This window comes from Zonotrichia albicollis, chromosome 4 (assembly GCF_047830755.1).
Source record: "Zonotrichia albicollis isolate bZonAlb1 chromosome 4, bZonAlb1.hap1, whole genome shotgun sequence".
Lineage (NCBI taxonomy): Eukaryota > Metazoa > Chordata > Aves > Passeriformes > Passerellidae > Zonotrichia > Zonotrichia albicollis.
In genome coordinates, this window is record NC_133822.1 from 49,578,735 (window position 1) to 49,606,557 (window position 27,823).

At 38.6% G+C, this 27,823-nt stretch overlaps 1 protein-coding gene across 9 annotated transcripts; it reads right to left on the reverse strand.

The window, feature by feature from the left end:
* Nucleotides 1-837: 837 nt before the first annotated feature.
* On the reverse strand, nucleotides 838-27,823 carry CPSF6 (cleavage and polyadenylation specific factor 6). Of its 9 annotated transcripts, none has more exons than XM_074539749.1 (12): nucleotides 27,665-27,823; nucleotides 16,990-17,199; nucleotides 15,744-15,847; nucleotides 14,856-15,001; nucleotides 14,008-14,181; nucleotides 12,435-12,939; nucleotides 11,132-11,224; nucleotides 10,015-10,130; nucleotides 9,550-9,703; nucleotides 8,764-8,958; nucleotides 8,618-8,635; nucleotides 838-1,250 (listed from the first exon to the last, which is right to left on the reverse strand). In XM_074539749.1, exons 1-10 carry the CDS (start codon nucleotides 27,722-27,724, stop codon nucleotides 8,769-8,771), a joined length of 1,752 nt encoding a protein of 583 aa, XP_074395850.1. In that variant the 5' UTR covers nucleotides 27,725-27,823; the 3' UTR covers nucleotides 838-1,250; nucleotides 8,618-8,635; nucleotides 8,764-8,768. The 9 variants fall into 9 exon arrangements, with proteins under 9 accessions (XP_074395850.1, XP_074395848.1, XP_074395852.1 ...); XM_074539747.1 differs by having other exon boundaries at nucleotides 838-2,974; XM_074539750.1 differs by lacking the exon at nucleotides 838-1,250 and adding an exon at nucleotides 7,748-7,826.

Here is a 27,823-nt window from a genome sequence, read left to right on the forward strand (position 1 = left end):
GCCTACTTTCACTGAGTGCTCCATTAATTTGTTTTTAGGTAAATTTACAAAACCTCATCTGACAAATTTAATCAGTGCCATTTTTTGCTAAAGACATTTTAAATATTGCCCACTGGTGAACAAGGACATACAAATGTACCTTCTCTTTTATATGCATGTGTGAATAAACCCCAAAGTATTAAGAAAATACCAAACCCATGAAGTCATAAAAATGGTAACATCTTGTTTCTTCTGGCACATTTCTAATATACAACTATGTACAGACTGCTACGGCCTTGGGGTGGACAGGGAACACACACAAGCACTATTACTATAAAACTGTAAACAACTGCAGGATTTTGGGTATTTTAAACCTAACCTTTCTACCCCTTATTATGGGCAGTTTAAGTTCATATGAACAGTTTAAGTTTATATTAACTCTAGTGTCAATCAGGATCAAGGCTGTATGAGAGATAAAATTTTCAGTGTGCTAAAAATCACAGACCTGGGACTATCTCACCTCAGAACAACCGACCACAGAGAGCTGCAGTTTTTACAGTTTTATAAGTCAATTAGCAAATTCACAAGCCACCTAGGTAAACACTGCTAAAAAGCAAAACAGAATTAAAGGTTTCACGTAACCACCTATTTTTGTATCAAAATTGAGTGGGAGAGCGCAACATTAGTATGTTTAACTCGCTGAATCCAAGATTAGGTTGAGGCATAGGCAAGAACTATTGCGATGTTTTTGAAGACAGCATCAATGTTTTCATTGTAACATTATCTTTAAATATTGCTGAACACATGACTTTCCCTGAGGTGTAAACATCAAATAACTTGAACAGCTTTACACATCAGCCCCATTAAACAGTTTATTACAACACTACATCTACTGTAATCAGTGGTGCTGTGTACAGACATTATATGAACAGTTTAACATGAACAAACTACTATAAAAACAAGCATTTACTTGACTTTTTTCAATTGCTTGCACATTATAATTGCCAAATGTATATAACCAGTAATAAAGTTGCAAAAGCTATAAGGTTTAAATCACACAGGTTTCCCTCAAATAAAACAGTTAAGCAACATAAAAAAGTAAAAGAGCTACTGGTTACCATGTATGCAGATTTGCTTTATTCAGATCTATTCCTGTTCATATTATCCATGAATCCTTACAGGCTCAGTTCAATCACATGAAGCAAACTGCTGGACAAGCATCTTTCCTTGAAGAATGTATCTTGTCTTGCACGCTGTTCCTCTTCCTTCAGCTGTAATGTGTCAAAATTTGTGATGTAGATTTTGCTACTCCCCAAAACACACAGAAAATTGTTGGCTTATCTATACATACACAACTCGTGCATCTACTTCACCGTGATGTTACTAACATAAAACACCCAGAAGCAGTAGCTACTCATTTGAAGTTGTTTTCTAATACAGTAATTAAAAATAAGATTAATGCTGTTGAACAATGAAGTTGAAAGAATATAAACTTCACAGTTAAAGTACTGATGATAAAGAAATAACTACTGCTTCTGTGCCAGACTGTCAAATTTATATAGAACACTTCCTAAAGTATGCATTCTGCAAGAGTAACTGAACAAGAATTTCAAGTAATTTTACCACAATTAGATTTTTACATTTTTACCTGCCCACTTACATAAGTTTTAAGATGGTTTGACATTTAAGTAATTAATTGATTATATAATGAAATGGATGGCTCACAGCTCAGTAACATTTAAAAGCACACAGAATCTGACACCAGTACTTCAAAAGACTAGTGGCAAGCTGGATGGGGTTCACATCTAAAAATACACACTTGCAGTTATGCACAAGAACCCACTTTTCAATTAATACAATGTAGATTTGCAGGTTTCCTCACCTCCTTGCCCTTGAAAAAACCCCAAGCCCTACTTCCTGCTCTCATCTATTTTGGCAAATCAGGGAACCACACAATTCAAAGTTAATTATTGTAAGAGTTCACAAAATACTTGGGATAGTATAATTTCATACACTGGATTTCAGTTGAATTCCATTACAAAACAATTAGCTACCTTAATTTCATTAATAATTCACAATTTCAACACTCAATTTCAAAATAGTTTCAATCAAGTTCTTTTAAAAACCCAACACATTAAATTATTCATTTGAAAACCAAGGCATTTAGAGAAGCAATTTCATGAACATGCAACAGTACACAGCTGTCAAATATTCTTCTATTAGTACAATACTTTCAAAGCTGGGAAAACTAAGTATGCAATTTTTCTTAATTTCCTCAAAATGACTGTTAACAATAATTTTAAAAATTCCAAAGTATAACCAAGTATATCCTATACACTATAGTATGCACATAAACTAATCCCGATCAGTAAGTGAAATGTCTTCTCTCATTCACAGATTTTGTTCCCAGGTCCTGAATGCATCAACAACTACTTTTGGGGAAGTTCCTTCCCCAGAGGCCAGTGTTTCCATGGGAGTTATGTATTTCTGAAATTAATTAATAGCAAAGTGACAAGGTGCTACCTCCACAAGAAAAACACGTTGGGAGCTGTGAGCTAAGTTAGCACAAACAGACAGGAGAGAATCTCAGTTTTCTAGTGGAGAAACTCACTACTTGACAGCTGTGAGACTGCACATCAGAATTTGCTGCTCTCATCATACAATTGCTGCAGCCAGAATTATGGATCTTGATTATGTCTATGGCAACAGTTAATAGATCCAAAGTGCCCTATATATGATTTAATACTACCATAAGAAAGCTCCCGTTCCTGGGAATAATTTGCTATATCTGTAAAGGTACTTATGGATCTACAGGAACTTCAAAGAATGCACAATAAAGTGAATTTAGGATTAATGCTTTTTGGTATACGGCTTTTAAGATGGTCAGCGCCACACTGAGCCTTTGTTTTTGAAAACATGACCAACTAAAATCCAAAGTAGTGTACATTTCAGTTCCAAGTATTCTGCCACTGTATCTTGGCAAAACTGGAAACTCCTGTGGTTCCAAAAAGAAATAAATCTGTATGGATTATACCTGCATGCTCAGCCTTTTTCAGTATTCTACAAGCAAGTAGAATATTGAAGAAACAAAAAACTTTTTAAAAAATTAAATCTCTAGTCAGTATTTCTTGGCATCTTTTCCATCTGCCTCAAGCTCATACGTAAGCTATCTGTCCCAAGCATGTGTTAGATTTGTACAATTTAACACCAGACAGCAATCAGTTTCTCAGCATTTCTAGCGAAATTTACCAACTCTATCCAAATTTCAGACTTAGGTGTTGAATGGAAATTTTGTGGTTTAAAAGTTAGGGGTTTATGCCAGAACATTGCACAAATGAAATCCCAGAACTTGAGTGATCAAACATTTCTATATTTATGCAAGATGCAACTTGAGCACTTTTTACCCACAAAAACACATTCTTACAACAAAACCCCAGTAATTTCTTATATATATATATATAGATATATAGATATATATAGATATATCAAAAGCATCTTGCAATAGCAGCTCAAATTTTTCCCTTTAATTCAAATTATCCAAACATTCACATAAAAGCTTTAAACAGCCTTTAAAAGTTTGAAAATTCTACAGCAATTTTAAAGCTGTATATACATACAACCCTCAAATTTGATTATAGTAGTTTATTTTCAGAGATTGGATTTCAATCTCACATGTTCACATTTCAGTAAAATGCACAAGAGATACATTTGTTATTATATCCTAAACGCTCCTATGAATTACTTCATGTAATTCTCCTTTATTTTATTCTATACATGAAGAAAAAGAAATACACAAACAAAAAACCCCAGAGAAAATACCAGCTTAAAAGTCAAAAATTTCTTTTTAATTTAACCTACATTCCAGAACATCACAAAATACCCCAAATATTGTGATGCTTTAGCTGTAACATAGTGAGCAAGAAGGAATTTCAAGCTTGACTTTCTATTTGTATTTCAGCATGTAAGCACAGATACTCATGTGGTTCTGTTCACTAGACACGTACAGATTATTTAATCAGCACTAGCATCTTCTCACATTTGTTGCCTGCTACCCCCTCTTATTTTGAGTGTACTTACCTGCAGTCTTTGCTCAGTCTTAGTGTATAATTTAAGATCAACACAACAACAATTTCATGACTGTATATCAATAATTTTACATGGGGGAAAATCCTCCTAAACTAATTTAATTTGTCAGGTATCTTTCTTCTATTATCCCAGTCTATCTATTCATCAAAACTAACTGATGAACACAGAGGTGCGTTCAGAAAATTCAATCTTTAGTTTACAGGTTAAAAAGATATTAATTATTAGCAAGTATTTTTCACATTCATATATGAGGGAGAGACAAAAAGGTAGATCAAGCTGCCACATGTGTCTCTTCTTTTTTTTTTTGGTAAAAAGAAATCTTAGTTCTCAAACCACAATGAGCAAAAGTAAAAAAGTTATTTTTTTCATTCTTTGAAGAACATTGGCAAACCAACATTTTCACTACTGTATTTCATACACGTAAAAGTTTCTTGGGGAACTTTTCACACAGATCAAATTTGTCAAAACTAATGAATTCACAAATAAAGAAGCCCAGGATATGAGGAAAAAAAAATATAAGTGTGTCTACAGACACCGCAGAAGTCAGTAAAATTACAGCAACATTTATGGAAAAAAGTAATAAAAGTTATTCATTTGAAAATAAGTGGCATAAGATATTCTGTTCATTTTTTAAATCCTCGTTTCACCCTCAAGAAAATCAATTCATCACTGAACATTAAGAGACAAACTCTGTATTTCTGCAAAGCACCAGAGTAATAGTTAAAACAGATTTTAAGAAGCACATAAACCAGTGGCACTGCTTGCCTCTATTCATGTTATACTGGATTGCAAATACTGAATCAGATGCACAAAGCATCATTTCTCTGGTGAATGCTAAATACAGAAGAATAGTGCCAGCCCCACATAAAACACACAGTTAAGAAAAAAGAAAGAAATTAGGTAAACAATATTAATAATAGTTCAACACTGAGACCTGATATAATTCTAGACAGGTATATATACCCAGGTCTTGAACAATGTTACCACATGATTCACTTAATATTAACTAGAAGCTTATTATTAAAATAGCCTATTAAAAGCAAGCATTTGCCAATTCATTCCAAGTTTTCTTAAAAGGCTAATTTCATACTTCACTTGATGTTTAAGTGGTTATTAGCACAGTTACAGAACCATTCCAACTTAGAGAAGCAAAAATATAATGAATACTATGTACTATGTAAGCCATCAGTACCACTTCCCCTCCTACTAACACAAAAAAATCCAACCATGTTATTTCTTCAATCACTCTAAAGCTGAAAGTAATTTCAGAGTGATCTGAGAGCAGAAGAAGCATACAAGCCTCAAACTTCAAATTATTTTGCTTACAGTGGTTTGAGAGCAGAAAAATCAGAGAATAAACATGAAATATGGAGTACAAAGTCTACATACATATCAACTGTTACAATGCTGTGGTTTTGTCTTTGCAATTCAATCCAAATAAATCCAGATTAAATAGGAAATAATCAATCAACCCAGTAACAAAAACATAAAATGAAAAACTTAACATTCAGCAGTTATAGAAATTCAGACAGATTAAGATTGGGACAATGTATCAGCTAGAAATACATTATTGATTCTCAGTTAAAAAAAAATTCTGCCTAACAAGTCAGGACTCATGCTGATGAAGTTACACTACTATTCTGTTTGTACACATTAATTCTGCTAAATACCGTTCTATTGGGTTCTCAATTTTTTTGATTTATACAGGTTAGACACTTGTCTTAAATCCATTGTTCTCTTTTATTATTTAAAAATATATCTTTTATAATTATATTTGCTTTCTATGAGCAAAGGCAAGATGTTCCAAAGAAGCATTCAGTTTATAGTAATTCAGGAGAAGGGGTTGTCAATGTACATGAAGTTTTACTCAAGTGAAGGCACAAAAATATTGCAACAATTTGATTTTAAATCATGAAGTGTACAAACAGAAGTGTAAATACCTGATATGGTACAACTAAAGTTTTTAAAGTTTTGCTGTTATAAACATATTTTGTAAGTTATTCCAATTTAAGCCATCTCTATAAATGTAATACAGAACAAACAGAATTTCACTGTTCACAAAAGTTTTCACAATGGACCCTTAGAATCCTTCTGAACTAGACGTGTAACATTTTGGAAAAAATGCCAGTACAGTATCACAGTCATGACTATAGGTACACAATAAAGGAGAAATATAAGTGCCATTCATAGGGTGCAGGCACAGAGGCAACTTCATGTTTTCTGGCAAAACACAGTAATATGGGAAATAACTCGTTTCAGCACTGTTGATATTTATTAAATGACTGAGTGTTAAATCAGTTTATGAATATTATTCAATGTAAAAAATGAAACAAAAAATGTATGGGAACATACATCTTAGTGAAAATGAAACATACAAACCAGGAGATAACTGTATTTCTTTTATATGTGCGCGTGTGTGTGTATAAATATATAAAAACAAAACTACAATAAACCTCTTCTTCATTAAGACAGAAACAAGACAAACTGTTTACAACTTAACTTAAAAAAATACCAAATGCTTTACTTTACATGTAGAATACTAAATTTGGCATTTAAATCAAGTTCTTAGGACCTATTTTCTTTGCACAAGGGAATCTTACCAAGTCCCCCTTTTGAAAGAAAAGAGAAATCCCAGCACACAACAAAGCTGAAGGATCTTGCAAATATAAAGCCCACCTGAACTGAGACTGAAATCACAGCCTCAGTGCAAATTATGCTTCAGAAATTATAAAATGCAACCTAATGCTGTTTGACATATATTCTTGGGGTAAGAGTAGGAAATCTGTACTTGGCACAGTAAATCTGGATCTATGTGCATAACACTAAATACACAAAAATCAAAGCTAGATCAGTAAATTATGTCAAGGGTTAAAAAAAAGTATCTTTCATTTTTCATTCCAGGCTATTAGCCATTTTTAGTATGCTTTACTCATCTCCACCAGAAGGAAAACACTCTGGAAATGTATCCATTACTCAGCTCAATGGTTACCTCTATTAGTAACAACTATTTGCAAATATCAAAAATATGCAGCTACTATAAAAGGCAAAAACCCAGTTCAACAAAAGAAATTACATTTACTTTTGTTATACCTGTATTTTTACATTCTCTTATTTTACAATTAAGAACCAGAGTTGATATTTTTGATTTTTTGATATTTAGTTGAAATTCTAGAAATATTTCTACCAATCCATTTTTAATGGCAAAAAGTAGCACTAACAGAAATATACTGCCAACTTTATTTCAGCTACCATGTTCCACCTTCCTATTTAAGCCTTTGATTTCCCTTCTTTAAGTCTGTTATTTCTTTTTGTGTCCCCTGCTGGTTCATGAACCTGAGACAACATCCCACTCAACTCTCAACACACTTAGAGCATTTACTACCATAATTTGTTCTCTCCCAGAGGAGTGGCAGTGACACAAAGAGCCTGACTGAAAAACTAACATTTAAGACATACAGAACTGTATTTTCACTTAGGACTATACTACATTTTATTTGACTTTTGTAAGTTTTGCTCTGTAACATCTATAAATGAACTCCCATGAATAAAAAAACACATGCAAATCTGGAAACTAAATCTGAAGTTAAATGTAAGAAATGGAAGCTGGGCAGACAGGCATGTCTACAAACTTCAATTTCAGTGCAGATGTAGTGGAAGTTCTTTCAAGAAGAGAAAAGGCCACTGGAGAGTCACTACTAGGTAGGGTTGGTTTTTTTTTTCAATTGTCAAATATAAGGAATCATGGGAATTAGGAATCAACCCTAAAAATGGTACATTATATAATGTCAACATTTCTATGTATTTTAAAGCAGTGCATTGAAAAAAAATCATTGTTGAGTGTGCTACTCTAGCTGTCTAGACATTTGATGCATACAAGACTTCAGATACACGAAACAAAAGAGCATGTTAGTTTGTCAGCAACCAGAAAAGAATTCTAGTGTTACATATTTGTTTACTAGTCTTCAGAAAATGACTTTACTACCAGAAGGGGGATGGACTGAAAAATCAGGGTGGTGGGCAGCAACTGGAAATAAATTTTACTGAAGGTTAATACCTGGATTTAGCTAGAAAGCAGAAGATACTGACAGGTCACATTTCATAACATAAAGAGCAAAATCTGGTTATATTTCCTGAATTTGACTAAAACTCACCAGGAAAAAAATAAAACAAAAGCAACACAAAACAAAACAACAAAACCCACAAAATCACCACCGCACCTTTGCAAGGACAACTGTACGGACACTGAAATAATCCACACACAATCTATGAAGGGCTAAGTGCTACAGTCTTTACAGAAGTATAATTTAAAATACAAAATTAGTATTTTAAAATACAATTAAGAAATGAAACTGTAAAACTCATATAATCTTTCAAGATTACAAAGAGAACAGTCTGACTTACTGCCTTTTTAAGAAGTGGTTCAATCACGTTTCATAAAAACTGAGAACACTATTATCAGCCAAAATAAGAGAAGTGGCATGCAGAATGTAGAAGATAATTGCACAAATACCTGCTCCCTCCCAAGATGAGTTAATTACCTGTTATTACTTACCTATGTTCATGTCAGGTGCTGCAAGAAGAAAGTGATTCAGTACATACTGAAGGATCATTTAAAGCCAGACATGAATGGTATAAATAAATCTAGAGGGGTTATTTTAGCAAGTCGGTGAAGCTCAAGAAGACAAAGGAAATGCTCACCTTCTTTAACGGTGACGATATTCTCTCTCTCTGTCCCGTTCTCTGTCACGATCTCTGTCACGATCGCGGTGCCTCTCCCGCTCCCGGCTCCTCTCCCGGTAATAGTCATCGTGACGGTCTCTACTACGTGATTTGTGCCGCCTGCTTTTTTCTCGTGACCTACTGTGGTCCCTCTCTCTGGATCGTTCACGTCTTCTAAAAGAAATTACTTCATTAATTTTTTTCCTCAAAATATTTGCCATCCCCATGCCGGTTTTGTACTCTGCTTACGAGTATGAATTTGATCAAAAATAGGTATAAGGGTAAGATCTGTTCATTGTGATGCAGGTATATTTTTGTATATAACATTAAAGATGCCTGGTACAAACAGTGGTGGCTAAGAACTCAGTTACAGGTAGTAAGAGGCTCCCACTTTCTAATGTAGCAAGGAAAAATCAAAGTACATACTCAGAATGAAGGATGACTGAAATCAGCTGAGGGAAATGCACCACATATCAAACAATCACTACAGCATGGCTGCTAATCTGCATATGGAAAATATGGGCCAAAACCACTAAATAAAACTAAGAGTTAAATTGAAGCTAGTCAGATCAATTTTGATAAGAGGGTTAATTAAAAGGCAGCTTTCCTAGGTTCAGGAAATCTTTATTTGGTTCCTTCACACATTTCCTGTGCAACTCAGCAAATCACTGACTTCCTACAAGCCTTAGTTTCTTCTCTGTAAACTAGTCCTGCACCACACCTTCTCTTTTCTAAGTAAGAGCAGATGGAAGAGGAAAGTTTTACCTGGATCCAGAACCATAAGACTTGGACTCAATTCCATGAAGGCAGTCCTGAAGAGAGCTAATAAGCACTTTGCAGCGATCATCTGCAGATACTTTGGACTGTTTGATTAAGGAAATTGCAGTTACCAAGGTCTCTATAGCACTTCCATAGTCCCCTGAAAACGATGTAAGATCAAGATCAGAAGATTATGCAAATTAAAACACAGATTTTTATCTGTAACAGTATTACCATTTTGCATCTAGACAATTTACTCTAACACCAAATATTAAAATACTGTCCTGATCAGTACTCAGGTTTTCTTAGAAACTAACAGAAGCACAGTACAAAGTCAGTCATAAGTTGCATCTACATTCAGCGTTCTATCAGGAAAATGGGGCTTCAGCCCTTTCAGATTCCTAATTTTTAAAAAACCCTATAAATTCTTTTCAGTTGGGTAGAATAAAAGACACATTGAGTTTTACTAACCAGCACTGGCATCTGATACAGCTCTTGAAATGGCACTGCTTGAGATTGCCCTATTTCTATTCATGATTTCTTCAAATTCTGCTTCACTTAAAGGTGTCCTCGCAGCATCCATTTCTCTGCAAGCAATAAAACTAGTATTTAAAATGTTAAGGAGAACTTCAGAGGCTATCATTGCAATTTCAACAATCCAAGTTTGCAATTTTAAGCAGTGACAAACAGAAAAGAAAGCAGGATCGGGGTTTGGTTTTGGTTTTTGTTAAGGACCATCGTTACAATACAAAATCCTGAAAGCTTAAAAAAAAAACCCCAAAAATACCCCAACAAACCAACCAAACAAAAAACCCCAAAAGAAACAATTAAGACATTGCTGTATAAATAGACTTTTTTTTTTGGTTCATCCCATCTATTTCAAACATTCGGCAGCACTTAATATTGTGCTTGACAAATATTTACAATTTTCGCAAAATCCTTGAAGGTACGTTAATAGATATTCCCAACTGAATGGATGTGGAAATACATGTACATAGGCAATGCAGCTTTGAGCAAAATTAGAGAAAATTTTCATAACAGTACTGGAATCAGAACTATATGATCCTGTTTCCCAGATCTTAACTAAGACCAGAATGCTGTAACTTTTGAAAAACATATATAGTTATCATCTTTAAAACACTCAATTTTCTGAATGATAGGTCAGCATTTTACAGCAATTTTTTTTCTTAAATTTCTGGTCAAGTTTAAGGTACTCCAATTTAATCTCCCTACTAGTCATAGTAAGGAGGAAGCAATAAAGCAGAATCCTTGTGCTCATTACACTTCAATTATCAGCTACCTATACAGGGTTTGCAAAGTAACAGAAGTAAACCTAAATTTTCCCAAAACTTTTGCAGTGTCCTATTAGCCAGTCTCTGTGTCACATAGAAAATTTGGAGAAATGTGTTAAGAGATAAATGCTGAGACTGTCAAACTGGCCCACTGCTTGATATTTCTAGAACAGTGTTAGTTCTTCTGGTAGAAAGAAAATGCAGAATAATAAGCAATGCTATCCTCTTAATTGCAAGAAGTGGAACAAGATCCTATAGCCAGTTTAGCATAAGAGGAAATGTCTAAAAATTCATACCTCCCTGAGTTTTGAGTATTATTTTTCGTGTGCCTCCCATAGAATGGAATATGTAATTTTTCTCTTATGGACATGTTATTTCCAGTGAAACGCCTATGATATATAATTAATGACAATTTAAATAGTTATGGATGATAGCTTCAACATTATTAATGAAAATACTGGACAGTAGTAAGTTATACTGTCCTATTCCCACTCCTTCCCTCCCCAGACATTCTATAAACTGCAGACAACCTTGATTTAGTCCATCAAAAAACACCCAACACCTTACTGTTATATATTTTAGGCAATTAAGCCAAATGCTTGGATTTCTAGAGGGTTTTTTTGTATGAACATCACATGTACACAAATGCTTGGGGATTTTAAACTTTGCGGTAAAAAAAGAATCAAAGCACAGTATCTTTGCAGGAAACATTTTAAGCCAGAAAAGTGTGTCTCATGCTAGCAGTAAAATTGTTACTGAAAAATTCAAATCTAACTACATAAAATCGTCTCTTACAATTTATGCCAAAATTTTTGACAAATACAAATATGGTGAAAATCAAGAAACAGCAGCAAGACAGAGATGCTTGAAATCACAGATGAAAAAGATGTTTCAAACAAGATGTGAAAAACTTGACAAGTCAAGTCAGGGACTTAAGAACTCTGTCACAGATAGGATTAACCACAGGAAAAGCCACTGCTACAAACACAGCAAAATTGCACCAAATGAGCAGAAACATCTTGATAGGAAAGGAAGGTAAAAGTCTTGCAGTAAATTCACACCTGGCTTTTAAGACAAACACTAAATTTTAATTAAATTCTGAAGAAAAAAGGGACAAGCAACACTGCTGAAAGATGAAAATGGTATGACCTCAACATATGCACATACTCAAAAAGGAAAACTCCAGAGCATTCTTAAAAGGCAGCCTGCAAAGCACCATGATACAGGTAAAAGTCAGAATTTCAAGTTAAGACAGAAGCACAACCAGAAGCTGCTGCATAAGAAATGATATATAAGTTTACATGTAGAACACATGGAATGATGACACTGCCAAATACAGCAAAGACAAACAGTTCAGAGCTGAAAAGGGAAGTGAGATTACTGGTGTTGCATTTCAGGATTTTCCTCCTGCTGCAAATATGTTTCTCAGATTTAATCCCTTGGAGAAGTTAAAAGGGGCAAACTACAAGATCTGTGGGATCCTTTCTGGCCCTACTTCTAATTGTTCCTAACATTTGCATTAAAAGGGAAAAAAATCAAATGCTTCCAACAAGAGGAGTAAAATCTGCTACCCAAACACATTAGACAAAAAGAACTCACCTTCCAGGTGGCCCATAGTCACCTCTGTCATACGGTGGAGGTCGGCCATATGGGTCTGTCGGAGGCGGGCCCCGGCTGTCTGAAGTGGGGATGCCACTATTGGCAGGTGGGGGGAAGAAAGCTGGATTCACATGTGGTGCTGGTGGTGGAGCACCTGGCGGTGGCCCAGGGAGATGAGGAGGAGGAGCAAGAGTCAGGGGTGGCCCAAGAGGGCCAGGTGGACGAGGGGGAAATGGACCCGGAGGTGGAGGTGGACCCTGCTGAGGTGGTGGCGGACCTGGTGGTGGCCCATAGCCTGGAACTGGTGGTGGAGGGCCTGGAGGAAGTGGCCCAAGTGGAGGCTGACCAAAAGGCTGTCCTGGAAACAGAACTGGTGGTGGTGGACGATCACCACGATTAGGAGGTCCAGCTAATGGAGGTGGGAGGACCTGACCAGGTGGTGGAGGGCCTGGTGGGCCTGGTGGGCCAGGAGGACCTAAGGGTGGACGTGGGGGAGTTTGTCCAGCTAAAATAAAAACAAAAAACAACAAACAAATAAAATTGAGCGAATAAATACAAAGAAATAAAATTCTTCAGGTTTTTTTTCCCAAAAAACAATGACAAAAAAGAAACCAACCCTTCCTCCCTGAACACTATGCAACATGTCCAAGACATGCATACTCCTGCTTTGGGTCCAGTAGCTTAGAAAATTTTTAACTTATCTGTATCTATTGAAACTAAACATCCAGAGATATCTAAAATGAACAACACTAACTTGTACACTGACAACTCCACTCCTCAAATCACTTAATCACCTGCTGTTTTTTCCAAAACCCACAAGAAGATTACGAAAGCTAAAAAATATTACATCTTACTGCAGCTAGTCATTCATGTGGGGCTTAAGATAAAATATACATTAAAAATATGGGAGAAGCTGTATTGGAGAAAGTAATGTAATTGCAGTATCCAAACATTCCTTTAGATTCTCAACTGTTTTTTCAATTTGACTATATCCCTTGGACTGTTGGAAGACAATCTATTACTGAATGACATTTATAAAAAGCATGTCAGCTGAAAAAAGAACTTCACGGCAGTGCAAACCTAACTGTTTAATGTATTTCTTCTATATCAGATACCTAACTAAACATGAAGATCTCCTCTTCAAATTTCTGGTGTTTCAAGTGCCTACTAACTGACCACTCAGTGGGCATGAATCAAAGCTGAATTTCTGATCACATGCAAACTTGTACTACAATAAGGAAATCAGTTACTTTACACTCCTCAACACAGGCAATTCTGAGCACATATAGCAAATCACAAAACTCAACTACTCTACCCTGAAGCCAAATCTACTTGCTAATGTATATTGACATAGTATAAATAATGTATCTAAAAAAGCTCTTGCCTTGCTACCAAATTTACTAGGTCCAACTTCCTGTTGAATTTCAACAAATGAACAGTCAAGTCCTACAATCTAGCTGTAAACACTGATTATGGCTCATTACTGAATTGCCTTGATCTTAATCATTTCCCAAATAAGTATGCCATACTGAAACACATGTAAGACTGGAACTCCATATATGCAGAACTGTACCTGGGAACGGTGGTGGTGGCCCTCCTGGCCCTGCCGGTCCAGGGAATCTGTCTCCACCTGGAATGGCACCTGGAAACCGGCCCCGACCTCTGTTACTAGGTGGAAATGCTGCTCGTGAGCTTCCTCCTGGGGGACCAGCTTTACCTTCCCCAGACATCTGGCCAGACTGTGTGGCTGCAACGGCAAAGCAAAAGTGTCATCACATAGACCAAAATAGGTTGAAGTATTTCAACCCTTGACCTGAAGTTTTATGCAGTGCTAAAGCATGACCTTATGAGCACCAACTTGCTCCCTGTACCCAAACCCAATGCATTTGGGAAGGAAAACATTCTTTGCTAAAATACTAAGCCTCATACTAAAAGAAGGATTGGAGAGACTGCCAGTCCCTCCTTCCATGAAGCCCAACACCACACTGAGAAACACAAGACATGGTGCTAAAGTACAGCATGGAAGCTCTCTTCCCCATTCTATCATAAATACAGACCGTCCACACATTAGAATTTAGTCCAGTTTGTCTACAAATGTTCAATTTCTAAATGCTCTTGAGCTTTTTTTTTTTAATAATTATGTCCACAGGAAATTGAGAAAACATCCACAGCTGTTAAGACATTGAGAAAACATCCACAGCTGTTAAGACAAGAGCTGCACGAAGCTGCAACCCTCTGTCAGAATGCAGCAGCTCTTCAGTGTATGAAGTGATTTCTTTAAACAAAGATAGAAGTTCATTTACCTGGACTCTAAGTATTTTATGGCTATTTTAAACTGTGCAGAAATTACAAGATGCTGGGCTAAAAATCTGCCATTCTACTTTTTCTGCTTTTCCAAGACAGCACTTAAGAAAAGCTTACTTTTCCTTGACTGCATTTCAAATTGACTCAGAAACTGTTTATTACACGGAGTTACAACAGGATTCTGCCCATGCAATTCTCTTTTAGGCAACAAATCCATCAGCTTTTTGGAGGATGCTTCTGATCCCACACCCACAAGGGCAAACCTGAAAGGAAACAAAAACAGTTACACCACAATTTGTTCATCTTCTGACATCCTGACATCTCATGAAAAAGATTACACACAGTAAGCAAAGGAATACTTGACAACTAGACACCAACACAGGTCTTAGTCCAGTTTTCAGAACAGATAAAATAATTTATTCTAGGACATAAAAGAAAGAAACAAAACAGCAAGTACAGGATGCATCAAAGTTTATCCCAACAAAGGCAGCTTTTTGGCAGAGAATCAACAGACTACATAATGAATTCATATGACGAAGTTATTAAGCATACACTCATACACTGTGCTCACTGCTGCCAAAGATGCAGAAAGGCACATTCATGCAGTGAAATTTAGGTTGCCAGTGAAAAATGGGCTCAAGCAATTACTTTAAATAGCTAACAGAAAATAAAGATGTAAAGAAAGATTGAATAATGAAGGCTGGGGGAACAGCATTTACACTGAAGAAAAACAAACATCACCACCACACAAAAAAAAAAACAAACATTTAGAAATAGTCTTATATGAAGATCATCAATGAGCTTCAACTCACAAAATAATGAGACACACAGTACCATCACAAAAATTTATACCTGAAACTTAAGTCATTAGTATGAAATTGTATGGCAAATCATTTCTGGATCAATAAGCTAAGATGAGCAGTTCAAAGATTGACAATTATGAAAGTTGAGAACTCCTTCCTCTCCCAAACTTCAGTCCACATATAGAAAAAAACAAGTTCTTACCCTTTCGACTGGCCATTAGCACGATTTTCAAAAAATTTTATCTCCAAAATGTCATTTACCCCCAGTGAATGAACTGCTTCAGTTAAGTCTTCATCTGTTGTCCACTGAAAAATATTTTCAATATTCAACTATGAGAGCTTATCTAAAACACCAGGCAAAGGGCAACTAAATTTTCCATGGATTTTTGAGTGGGCGTGTGCGTGTGTGTAATTGATCCAGAGGAATATTTTATTCAGGCTGTCCATATATTCTGACTTTTGGAGTAGTCATTTTCATGTTACAATTCAACAATTAGTTCAGCTAATTCACGCACATTTTGCTGATTCCATTCATGTACTTCAAAATGGGACAACTTAAGTCAACAGTCAGGTCCTTTACTTACCTATTAGCTCCTGAAGTACTGTAATAACTAATGAAAAAAACACCCACAGTAAGAAATTATCAGAAATGAAAAATAATTAATTTTTTAAATTTATCTTTTAAAATAGAATTTTGCATATGTGGGCCCTGAAGAACTTGATTTCATGTAACCAGATAAAAGCTCAACTTAATTCAGCACTGACCAGTCCTTGCACTGTTTGCTTTACTGCAACTGATTTTAAAGTACTTGCATTCTAATAAAAGTAATTTTCCTAAGGGCACCTACAGTTCAGTGAGTTATCATAAACCTGTTCTTCTTGGACAGAGAAATAAGCCTCAAGACAAATACCTGAAAACAGTTATGCTGAAAGAGTCACTGCCGATGGAAATGGCCTGGAAAAATGTGAAAAGTAATTTCAAGAAAATCCCAGAGCAACCTCCTTTTAAACTAAAACCTTCAGCAAGAGTTTAGGAAAAATTTGGCCTGTTTAGTAACCTTGAAACGTTTACAGGCATGAAGTATTTAACAGTTTAAATTCTCTTCTTTCATTTGGTTCTCTGAAAACCTTAAGAACACAGTAGCACAAATATGCTTTCATAACACTTTAAATGTGACAGAAACTCTCAAGTTTATATTTACTGAAGACTTTCAGGATTTTTAAGACATCACAATAGCTCCAGACAGGCTCTCTGAATTTCAGGTAAAAGGAAAAATGATCTCGCAACCACAAATGAAAATGGAAAAAAATCAAACCAACAACAAAAACAACTGGGTTGTGATACACATAATATTTCAAATAAAACATTTTAAAGCAAAAAATTTTACAAGTAGTTACATCCATAATTTAAATTCCTGTCTACAATTAAACAGCAGTAAAATACTTACCCAAGTGAGATTTCCAATGTACAAGGCAATTCTCTTTCCAGTATAGGTATAGACAACATTTGGTGCAGCTCCTTTACCTACATCGTCCCCAACAGATGGCGGAAGAGAATCCATGTAATCGCGATCCTCTGGAGCATCTCCATTATTTGCAGATGGAGAAATTACATCATCATACAAATCAATCTGATCATGCCCACCATATTCAGCCTCCTAAAATAAAAAAGACATCTTGATTATAATTAATATTGCTTTTAAAACTTATTGAAGCAAAAGTTGTGATAACTGCCATGTTCCACAGACACAGTAAATCTGATCAACCACCTACACAACATCAATGTTGAAAAGCTAAGCACCAGTTTCCTCTACATCAAAACATATAAAATTCTTTTAACACTTACTACATTCTAAACCTATGTGGAAAAAAGTACTTCTGGCCACTGTTTTCCATGCCAATACTTTTGCCCTTGTAATATAAGCAGAAATCAAAAAATCTACAAACCCAACTCCCAGAATTGAACACATTAGAATGCAGAAGTTTCATGCTTTAATCCCAGATTGCAACCAAGTACCACACAATCGCTTACTCACTTCTCCCTCCCCAAACACTCCATGGGACAGATGAGAAAAATCAGAAAAAAATAAAATTCGTGGGGTAAGAAAAGTTTCAAAACTGAAACAAACTGCCTGTCCCTGAGCAGTGATCAGCCTCTTCCACCCAACTCCCACCAGTTTATGTACTGGGCACGGTGTTCTTCCACCTGATGCGCTCCTATAATATAGCAGGACCCATCAATAAACTAGGTATATTGCATCTCATTTTGTGGTAGTTTATTATATAATGGGGTCCCTCAGCACGTGTTATCTTCTCCTCTAGTGACATTCTGACATCTTTGTCTTTTAGACAGTCCATGATCATTTCCAAGATTCTTGGGCAACTGGGATATCCTATTTGAGCTCATTATATGGTCACTGCAACCCATTTATTTCATATAGCACCAGCTGCACGATGTGAAGACCACGTCCCTTTGAACATGCAGCCCAGCCCTGGCAGTCACCGGGGAGCTGGAGGAGCTGTGCTTCAGCACCAATCCCTTCCAAAGCAGCTCCTTGATTGGACTCCAGTATCTCCCTCAGCAGGAGTATAGGAGGCCCCAGATACTCAGTCTCCCCTGGTCCATAACAGAGGGCTGGACATGGCCTGGAGTCTCTCCTGGTGCTTTCTGTCAGACACTGCAGGTAGGGCCATTTGCCCTGGCTGCAATATAGAGCACTTTTTTACATCTTGCCCTGCCCAGACTGGCCTGGGGGCTGCTGCATGAACTATGTAACATTTAATTTGTTCAAAAGCTTTTTGTTGCTCAGGGCCTCATTTGAAATCATTCTTCTTCCAGGTCATTTGATAGAGAGGGCTTACTTACAATTAGACTGCAATCTGGAATATGTACACTCTCCAAAAACCCACAACACCTAAGAAAGCTTGGGTTTGTTTCTTACTAGTTGGTGGAGACATTGCTGCTGTTTTGTTGATCACATCCACTGGCATCTGACAACATCCATCTTGCCATTTTATTCCTAGAAACTCAATATCCCATGCAGGTCCCTCGACCTTACTATGTTTTATGGTAAAAACAGCTTTTAGAATAATTTGGACTATTTTCTTCCCTTTCTCAAAAACTACTGCTGCTGTATGGGCCCACATGATGATATTAGCAATGCCTTGCAGGTGTTCCAAAGCTTCACCCTGTTCTAATGCAGTCTGGATCACTCCATAGAACTGGCAGCGCTGTGTTTCCACCCCTGGGGCACTGGATTCCAGGTCTACTGGACATTCCTTTAAGTGGAAGTAAATTGTGGCCTGTCAAAGGTATTGAGGCACATTAGCAATGTCAGCTGTGGCAAACCACTTGGCAGCTTTTGACTGCAGCTCATATGGGAGTTCCAGCATGCCATACGGCAGCACTCAGCCACAGTGTGACTTCATTCAGGCCACCATAGCTCACTGTGGTTCCCTGTTATCCAGACCATATGGTCCTGCTGATCATTGCTTGATTCTCCAGTTGATAAATCAGCTTGTGAATGGAAATCATGGAGTCTCACTGGTGCAATGCTGCTGCTGGTGCAACGCCATGGTAGCGACCAGCACCTGTTCTCTGACCTTCAGCAAGCCCAACAGAAGCGTCCTCTGAGACAACAGGCAACGCAGGCAGCTGCTTAACTTCCTCCACCTCCAAAGCAGTGGTACTGAACACCCACCTTTTGGGTCCTTGAAATACCCTCTCCTAATGGCAGTCTGTGCCAGGGACGCACAGAACCTTCAGGCCAGACACAGACACTGCTTCTGCCACACGTTCCCGGTCCGGCTCACTTCAGCCTCCAGTTTAGTCAACTGTTGGGTTCCCCTCTCTCTCCAGAAACAGAAATAGGTTCTGCCCCTGCAGAGCTGGATAGCATTGGGGTAACCTGTGCACTAGAGCCTTCCCTCTTGTGGGCCTGATGTGCCAGGCCACAGGATCCCTACACTCCTGCAAACCCAGCATATGAAAATGGCACGCTCAGACAAGTTGCCACAAGGATCACATGCACTGGAATTCTTCTGGGTCTGTGGGTGACTGCATACTGTCTGGGTCATAACAAAGGCACTGGATACCTCTGTGGTGGCCCTGGGTGACAGGGAGCATCTTCCTTGAAGGGATGTCTTTCCTTCACACTCCACAGGAGTCACCTCCCGAAGGCTGAGGTCCTTTGCCAACCACCTTGTCAATGCCCCCTTCCTTACAAGGTGACCCCAGCTGCCCGATTTCCCTACCCTGATTCCAAGCCACCAGCCCTGTTCCCCAGCACCCCAGCAGTCAGGTGATCACCTGGGTGATGGCTGAAATCTCTTTGCACATCCCACAGCTCTCTCAGGGACAGGGACTGAGTGGTTCCCTCTTGTTCCACCTCTTCCTCCTGCTCTTGTGAGGGCCCTGCTTTGTTCTCCTTTGCTAAACAAACTCTCTTGTGTCCATTTCTCCCGGTGAGAAGGGGTGACTGATGCCAGCAGGGCTGGTGCTCTGGGGCAGCTGCATCACACACTGCAAGGGTCTGAGCGCCTGCAGCACCTGCCACAAAGGCCTGAGTAGCCACAGTGCCTGTCACAGGGTTTGAGTAGCTGTAAAGAGTTGTCTAACCCTAACCAAGACCTGGCACACAATCATGATTCCTGGCAATAGAGCCACGTTTCAACCTCCCAAGGATATTCAAAATTTTCAAGAGCTACTGTCATTAGTCTGGTAGAGAAGGGGAAGATGTAGGATCATGACTCCTCCACAGGTTAAGTCTCAGAGGATGAAAGGTAAAAGGTGTAATCATTAATAGTTTACACACTAGATAGATCACTCACAAAGTACAAACATGACAGCAGAGCTGAGTACAAGTAACAGATTACTTTCACAACCAGCAATTCTGCAGCATCATATGCTAGTGCTCACAATATCATCAAATGCCTTCAGTTAGAAGAAACCTTAAAATCATCTAGTTACAAGTCCCCTGCTGTGGGCAGGAACACCTTTCACTAGACCAGACTGCTCATGTTAAAACACAACACAACAACATCAGACCAGTTCCCACAGGTGAAAAACAACACAACAGGAAGCACACACTGGAAGTAAGGAGTTAAAGGATGGAGCTCTGATAATAAGCAGAATAACTGCTGGAGAGTTGAGAGCATAAAATCAACATTGTGTCCAACGACTACTAAACTAGTTAAGAAATGCTTAAAGCAATTTTGTTCTAGCATGTTCTGGTCAGATTTGTTGTTTTCTCAACCTGTCAAGCCCCATGATGGGTGACCAAAAAAGGGCTATTGTGCTTTAACTCCACCTGGTAACTAAGTACCACACAGGCATTATTCCCTCACTCCATCCCCCAAACTCAGTGGAACAGGGGAAGAGGATCTGTGAAAAAGTAAAACCTGTGGATTGAGACTGGAACAGTTTAATAACTGAAATTAAACTGAAAGTAAAATATAAAAAGAATAATAGCGATGATGAAAAAGAAGACAACAAAAAGGGATGAAATAGTGCACAAGTGAGTCAAGTGATGCATAACCACTGATGCTCACCACAGGCTGACCAATGCCCAGTGCATCCACAAGCAGCAACTGCCCCTCTGAGCCAACTTCCCTCAGCTCCCTGTGCTCTCACACCTTGCTGCAGAACAGGAACTGCCTCCGCCAGGTTTTGGTATCACAGATATTTCAGCACCCACTATGAATTTGTATCCAGAAACTCACAGAAGCATCCTGGACAGAACAGTTCAAGGTACCATATATGGCAGCTAGAGATAACCAAACTGGACTCCACAAAACACTGGCCACACAGGTGGAAATGATTGCTGTAAACCCAAGATATGCACAGCCATGATCAGGATAACCACTGTCTTAAAAATATAAAAATATTATCAACTACTGCTCATACAGGGAAAGTAACTAAAACAAATAATATAATTGAAAAAACCCCAACAGGCAAACTGAATTTTGGCATTGACAATCAAGTGCATTTAATCCTCAGTAAACTGCATTGTCCCAATAAACTTCAATAGAAAAATCTCTCTCTAAAGGTAAGCTTATCACAATTAAATTAAGGGTTTCGTATTTCACCTAGTCTATCCAGTTCTCAGTTTGATTCCTCCTACCATCATAGCTAATGAAATCAGGTACACAGAACTGCCTGAGACAGGCCTAAACATGACATCTTACAGCTAGATTAAGGATGATGTCACAGGGCAATTAAGGAAATCCTCTGCTAAAGGTACAGTAACTCTAGTCACCTATGTATATGAATCATTACTTCAGGGAAGCAGAACTTAGTCTTGGTAGACAGATGCAAAAACACAATTACCAAACTTACAGCAGATGTATGCACACTAACCTATCTCTCTGAGGTCAACATTGCCAAAACACCAGAGTGGGCAGCAGTCCAGGGCTCTGCTGCAACAAGAAAGTCCTTTGAAACAGATCATTTGTATCACACAGGCTTTCAGGTCTCCGTCAGTGGAGAGAGAGAATTATTAAGGCAGCAGAGTCTGCATGTAATTGAGAGAGGGCAGGGCAGGCCCAATAGCACCAGTGTCTTCATTTAAATAAATAAGGACACAAGAGAAAACCTGATGTTGTTCACTAGAATTTCTTCTCACATCATGCTGGTTTTGCATCCAGCATGGAATTCATTCACTTACCAATCTGTCAGCAAGGTGTGTGCTTTGATGATTAAGAATGATCTGAACCAGCAACTCCAAGTGTAAACAGAAGAGAGCTGTCCTGGTGGATGTTGCACAAGATGCAACAACCCTTTCTCTTTCATACCTGTTCTGTGAAACTTACCTAAACACACCCTTCCTTCCCAGATGCAAAAGAGGGAAAAAAGGACAGAAGTGTTACTTCCTTAGTCTCAGCTATTTAAACAAATACTCTGCCTGTATCAGGAACCAGTTCTGACCTCTTCCCACTTTCTTAGTTACAAGAAGAACATCAAGCATGAAGAGAAACTATTTCTTCTCACTTACTGTAACTCACCATCTTGCAGATAAACATGCTAAGAAACAAAGTGAGCACTGCTGTTCTGGCCCCCTCTAAAACCAAATCAGACAGCAATGCATTTCCAAAGTCTATGTTTTAACTAGACCACAGTCTGAAATATCTCATCATAAAATCAGGACTGAATTCCACATTCTGTGCTAATAGGTGGTATTGGGTGAAACATTCTGTGCAGAAGGGACAAACTTAACATGTTATTTCTTATTTGGAACTTAGTGGTCATGCTTCCCTGCGCTGCAGAGAACCACTTACTTCCTTTACAAGTGCTGTTTTGGAAATGGCTTTTGTTGTTATGCAAAATTTCTTTAAGCAGTCCATACATCTGTTAGACTTGCCTCTTCTGCAGAACTTTGTCCAATTTAAGCATTAAACACTAACTGACACCTCCAAAAACACATTTAAAAAATCAGCGAGGTAAATAAAGTTTCATTAAAAATATTTACTGTTGCTTCTGGGAAAAAAAAACCTAAACTATCCAGCTTTCCCCTTACTGTTCTTTTTCACTCAAGTTACTATATTTGTGGTCAAAAACTCTTTAAAGTTAGTATCCTCACTTTAAAAAAATCAATTTGTAGGTCCTGAAGAATAACAAGTTAAACACATAAAAATTTTCTGATTTTGATTAACTGCCTGAACATAGAAACTGGAACATTAACAAAAAAGGAGGTCTTTGATACTTCTAAGTTAGCAAACTGCCTATGGCAGAAGTGGACAAGTTTGTTAGACCACAGGATTCACATTTCCTCTACAGGCCCAAATGCTCTTGGCCCCACAAACGGCACAGCACTAAAATTGAAGCAACCTGATCCCTTGTAACTAAAAATTACAGAGTAACTACAGAGTTACAAAGAATAACTAAACAGTCACAAGTAGTCAAAAATACAAACTAAACATACTGCAGTATCACTGTTCACATTAAAACAAAGTGAAGAGGTGCCAGATAAGAAGGTCTGAAGCTTTTCTGCAGTTTGATATTTACCAATATACAGAAGTTACATCTTCCCAGGGCCCCTTTCAGCAGAACTGACAAAATACATATGCCATCACACATTGTGGACATATTTTATAGCACATGCAGATCTGCCAGCTTCTGTTTTTTCGGACCAGGACAGCCCTACTGAGCAGAAATTTATTATACCACAAGGTGTCAATCCCCTCTCATGATAAGACACCTGCCTTTCTGATATAAAGGCTGTTCTTAATAACTGGCTTTAACTGGCCACTAAATACTAGCTTTTATTAATTATCACACACAAAAACATTCCTTTGTGTTATAGATCTGAAGATGGTAACTAACACATTCCTAAGACACTGTAGTTTTCAGATAATTACCCTCTTAACTGCTCTTCCATCTAAATCAGTTTTATTATCCAGTTACAAAATACAAAGAGAAGTCTTTCATCTCTAATTTGTTAGCATTTAAATATCAAAATAGAACACTAGAGGCATGTTTAGACATATCCACAATGCAACTACCCTAGTTTACTCACTAAGAGTATAAACAAAGCAAGTACCTTTTCCACAGCATTAAAATATGATATGCTTAAATTCTTTCACATCCTCTTTCTGATCAGAAAGATTTTTACATGTGTACAATAAAAGTTTTTACTCTTTAACTACATACATGGAAAGGACAAAGACATGAGGGAAAAAACCCTCCAAGCATGAAAATGCAAAGCTGAACAGAGCATCAGGGAACTTGCTAACACATGGTCAAATTTTCATGACCATAAAAAAGCAACCCAGTTTGTTGGCCAAACTGGCAGGCAGCCTCAAGTCAGACCCAAACTGGCCTCCTACACAGGCTCCTTATTATCTCTGCACCACACAGCAATATTCTGTGGGTTTGTGTATAAAACCACACACTCAGGTTTCCTAAAGCATCCCAAACTTACTGAGGGTGTTCTGCCCTTGAGAGAAGGCCATCCCCAGCTACTGTGTGCAGGTAACAGCTCTAACGAGCATCACAGACCTCCCTCTCCTGCAGGGCAAGATGTGCAACACGGAGGGAGCTGCTTAAGCTAAAACAGTCCATGCAACGCCTATTTCTAACAGGGCACAAGCAATGCATGCACTAAGTACTGCATTTATGAGGCCGCATCTCAAAATGAGATTTTAAATAAATAGATAAAACTGCTGGGTGGAAAAGTCAGCTTAGAAGAAAAAAATGAAAAATTACTCAACCAAGTTCTCCAAGAAAAAGAGAAAAAAAAAGGAAACCACAATTAAAACAAAAAATATAATTGGTCAGAGCCAAATTGACTAAAGCTGTTAGCCCAAGGACAAAAAATAATATTTTGATCAACAATAAGTTATTAAACGAGTAAGAGGCAACAATGACAGACAATGAGCTTCAGCTGGAATATGAAAGATGCATTTTCACTCAAAACATCCAATATCAAGTTAGTCAGCTCATTGCAACCAACACTAAATACAACCCAAGACAGTTTACAGCTGTCATGCATCTTAGCCAGCCTGTAAACCCATGGCTCTGTGGTCTTGATTTCACCTTTACAACCTATGGTTCATTTAGCACTAATCAAGCAGAACCTTATCTTTCACCTGCTTGGAAAAAAGGCATTTAAAAAATCCCAGAATAGCCTCAAGGATGAGCACCTTGAGGTGTAGAACAAGACAAAACAAACAAGGGGGGTTTATCCAGTCACAAGTCCTAAATGAAGGATTAACTCCAGATGCAAACACAAGTCTTGTCCCAGCTTGGGTATAAATACAGTTATGTACTGCATACATAAGAACAGCAAGCTCCACAGTACATTTTTCAGTCCCTGTTACTGCCAAAACCAGTGGAAAGGGTTCTATACTCCAATTTAAAAAATATTATTAAGTCGCATTAGTGTAGAGGAACAAAATCAAAAAATAAATTCATTTAAGAGATAAAGATAGTTTATTTTACAAATATGGTGTTTGTAAAATGCTCTCTACATAACCAAATTAATAATGCAAATTACTTTCTCCCTTTTTTTATTTGTCATGTTCACACATCGACAGAATTATGTTCCATCTTATCAATTTAAGCTGTCAGCTTCAAATCAGGAACAGCATTTCATGAATAAAAGTTTCTATGCACCTTTTCTCAATTATGTCAGAACTAAGAGGCAGTAACTAATACAACTTGCCTTCTTTCATATATGACAGAAGGAAGCATCAATCTCTTACAGTAAAACTTTTATATTGTCTCAAGACTTGCTCAGTTCAACAATATTACTTTAAATAGAAAGTCACAGAAATGAAATTTGGAAAGAAACAAACAGCAATTTTTGGGGGTGTGTGACAGAGAAAAAAACACAGAAGAAAACCCCCTAAAACAAACAAACAAACCCCTCAAATTCAAGCTGATGGAAAAAGGGCACTAGCCTCTTCTCACCTTTCTGCCCTATATTTTGCAAGATTTATGAACTGGAACAACACACTGCAGAAATGCAAACCCAAGAGGGAATCAAACGGGGTGAGTACAGGGAAAAAAGCAAAAGGTTTCCCTTCCCACTGGATTAAGCTAAACTAAATTATAACAAGACTCTCTTCACCCATACCACCATGGTTATAGAGAATACCAACAGTAATGATGACCTGAGACCTGAGCAGACCAGGACCATGTGAGTGAAACAGATCATCCCCATCACTTCTGTTCCAGCACTATCTCTTTATACTATATTTACAGCACATAACTATTCTACTCTGAGGACTTCTGCACACACGAAATTACACAAACAATACCAGATTCAAGTGAGGGGTTTTTCCTGAAAATTCTGCTTTGTTATTGGTTTTATCTAGAATCGACTAAAACAAATACAAGTTATCACAGAATCTCAAAAAATGTACTCTTCTGCTGAATGATGTCTGTCCTAGAGTTCATTCCTGTTTAAACTCATACAGTGGGTCTTCAACTCTAAGGGAGAAACCTTCACATGCACACAAGCTAAGAGCAAATCAGCACTTTCCATCATCTCCTTTTAGCATGGCATTCTTTCATAGTATACCTTTATGAGATTATTAATACTTAGAATTACTGTATTAATCGATATCTGAAGAAATAGTCTTCTGAGAAAGCTACAAGTTGCTAAGAAAGTTACATACTACCTGTGAATTCCAAAGCCATTACTTATTTCCCAGTTTTCTGCAGGGCATACAGCTGGGTCCCGTAGGTACGTGAAAGTGCAGTTGTTCCCGGTTATTTATGCTCTGGGGCAGGAACAAAGCAATCTGGGGCAACTCAACCTGGAGAAGTGCAGCACTGGCTAACAGGACAGATGGCAAGCAAAACTGATACAAACACCGCGTTTCGGTAGGAAAAGTTGGCACACGGCTATTTGGTAAAGATATGGGGCAAAAAAAAAAGAGAAAAAACTAGAAAAGTGGAAAAACTAGAAAGCTACTTATAATCCAGTGAAGTTGCTTATTTCATCTATATTTCCTCAACAAATATGAATTCGTCCTCTAAAAAAGGCTTGCGTCACTTTTTAAAATGGACGACAATAACAAGCAAGAAAAACAAACAAACAAAAAAGAAAATACAAGAAGCTGGACAGTTTCTCCAGCGATGCAGAATAAAGCCGCACGAGTTCCGCCTCCCCCGCAAGCGCGGCCGAGAAGCAGCCGCCGCTCGGCGGCTTTTGATTCATCTGCGAACAATGGCAGCGCTTCCCCTCGGCCGCCGGCGGGAAGGGGCCGCTCTCCCCGCCGCATCCGGGAGGGTCCCGTCCGCCGAGCGGGCACGGGAGAGCCCTCTGGGGCGGCCCCTGAGAAGGGAAGGCCGTGAGGGAGGAAGGCTGGTAAGGACCAAACAGCGAGGGAAGGAAGGAAGGAAGGAAGGAAGGCGCTCGGCCACCGCGCCGGCAGCGGCCGCCTCTCAGCGCCAGGCGCGCTCTCCGCCCAGCCGGGCCCGCCGCCGGCACCCGCGGCCCGGGCGTGAGGCCGCGCCCGCCCCGGCCCCGCGCAGCCCCGCGCTCGGCGGCGGCGGGAGCGCCCGAACAATGGCGGCGGCGCGGCCGCCGCGCTGAGGGCCCTGCAGGCGGCGCGGCTGCGAAGGCGGGCGAGGGCGGGGAGCGCGGCGGAGAGGCCGCGCCCGCCGGCCGCGCGTACCTGGTTGAACTCCTCGCCCACATCGGCGTAGATGTCGATGTGGTCCACGCCGTCCGCCATGGTCCCACCCGGGGCCGCCGCCAGCCGCGCCCGGCTCCCGAGCCGCCGCCGGGAGGGGGAGGGAGCGGGGAGGCGGAGCGTGGCGTCACTTCCGCGGCG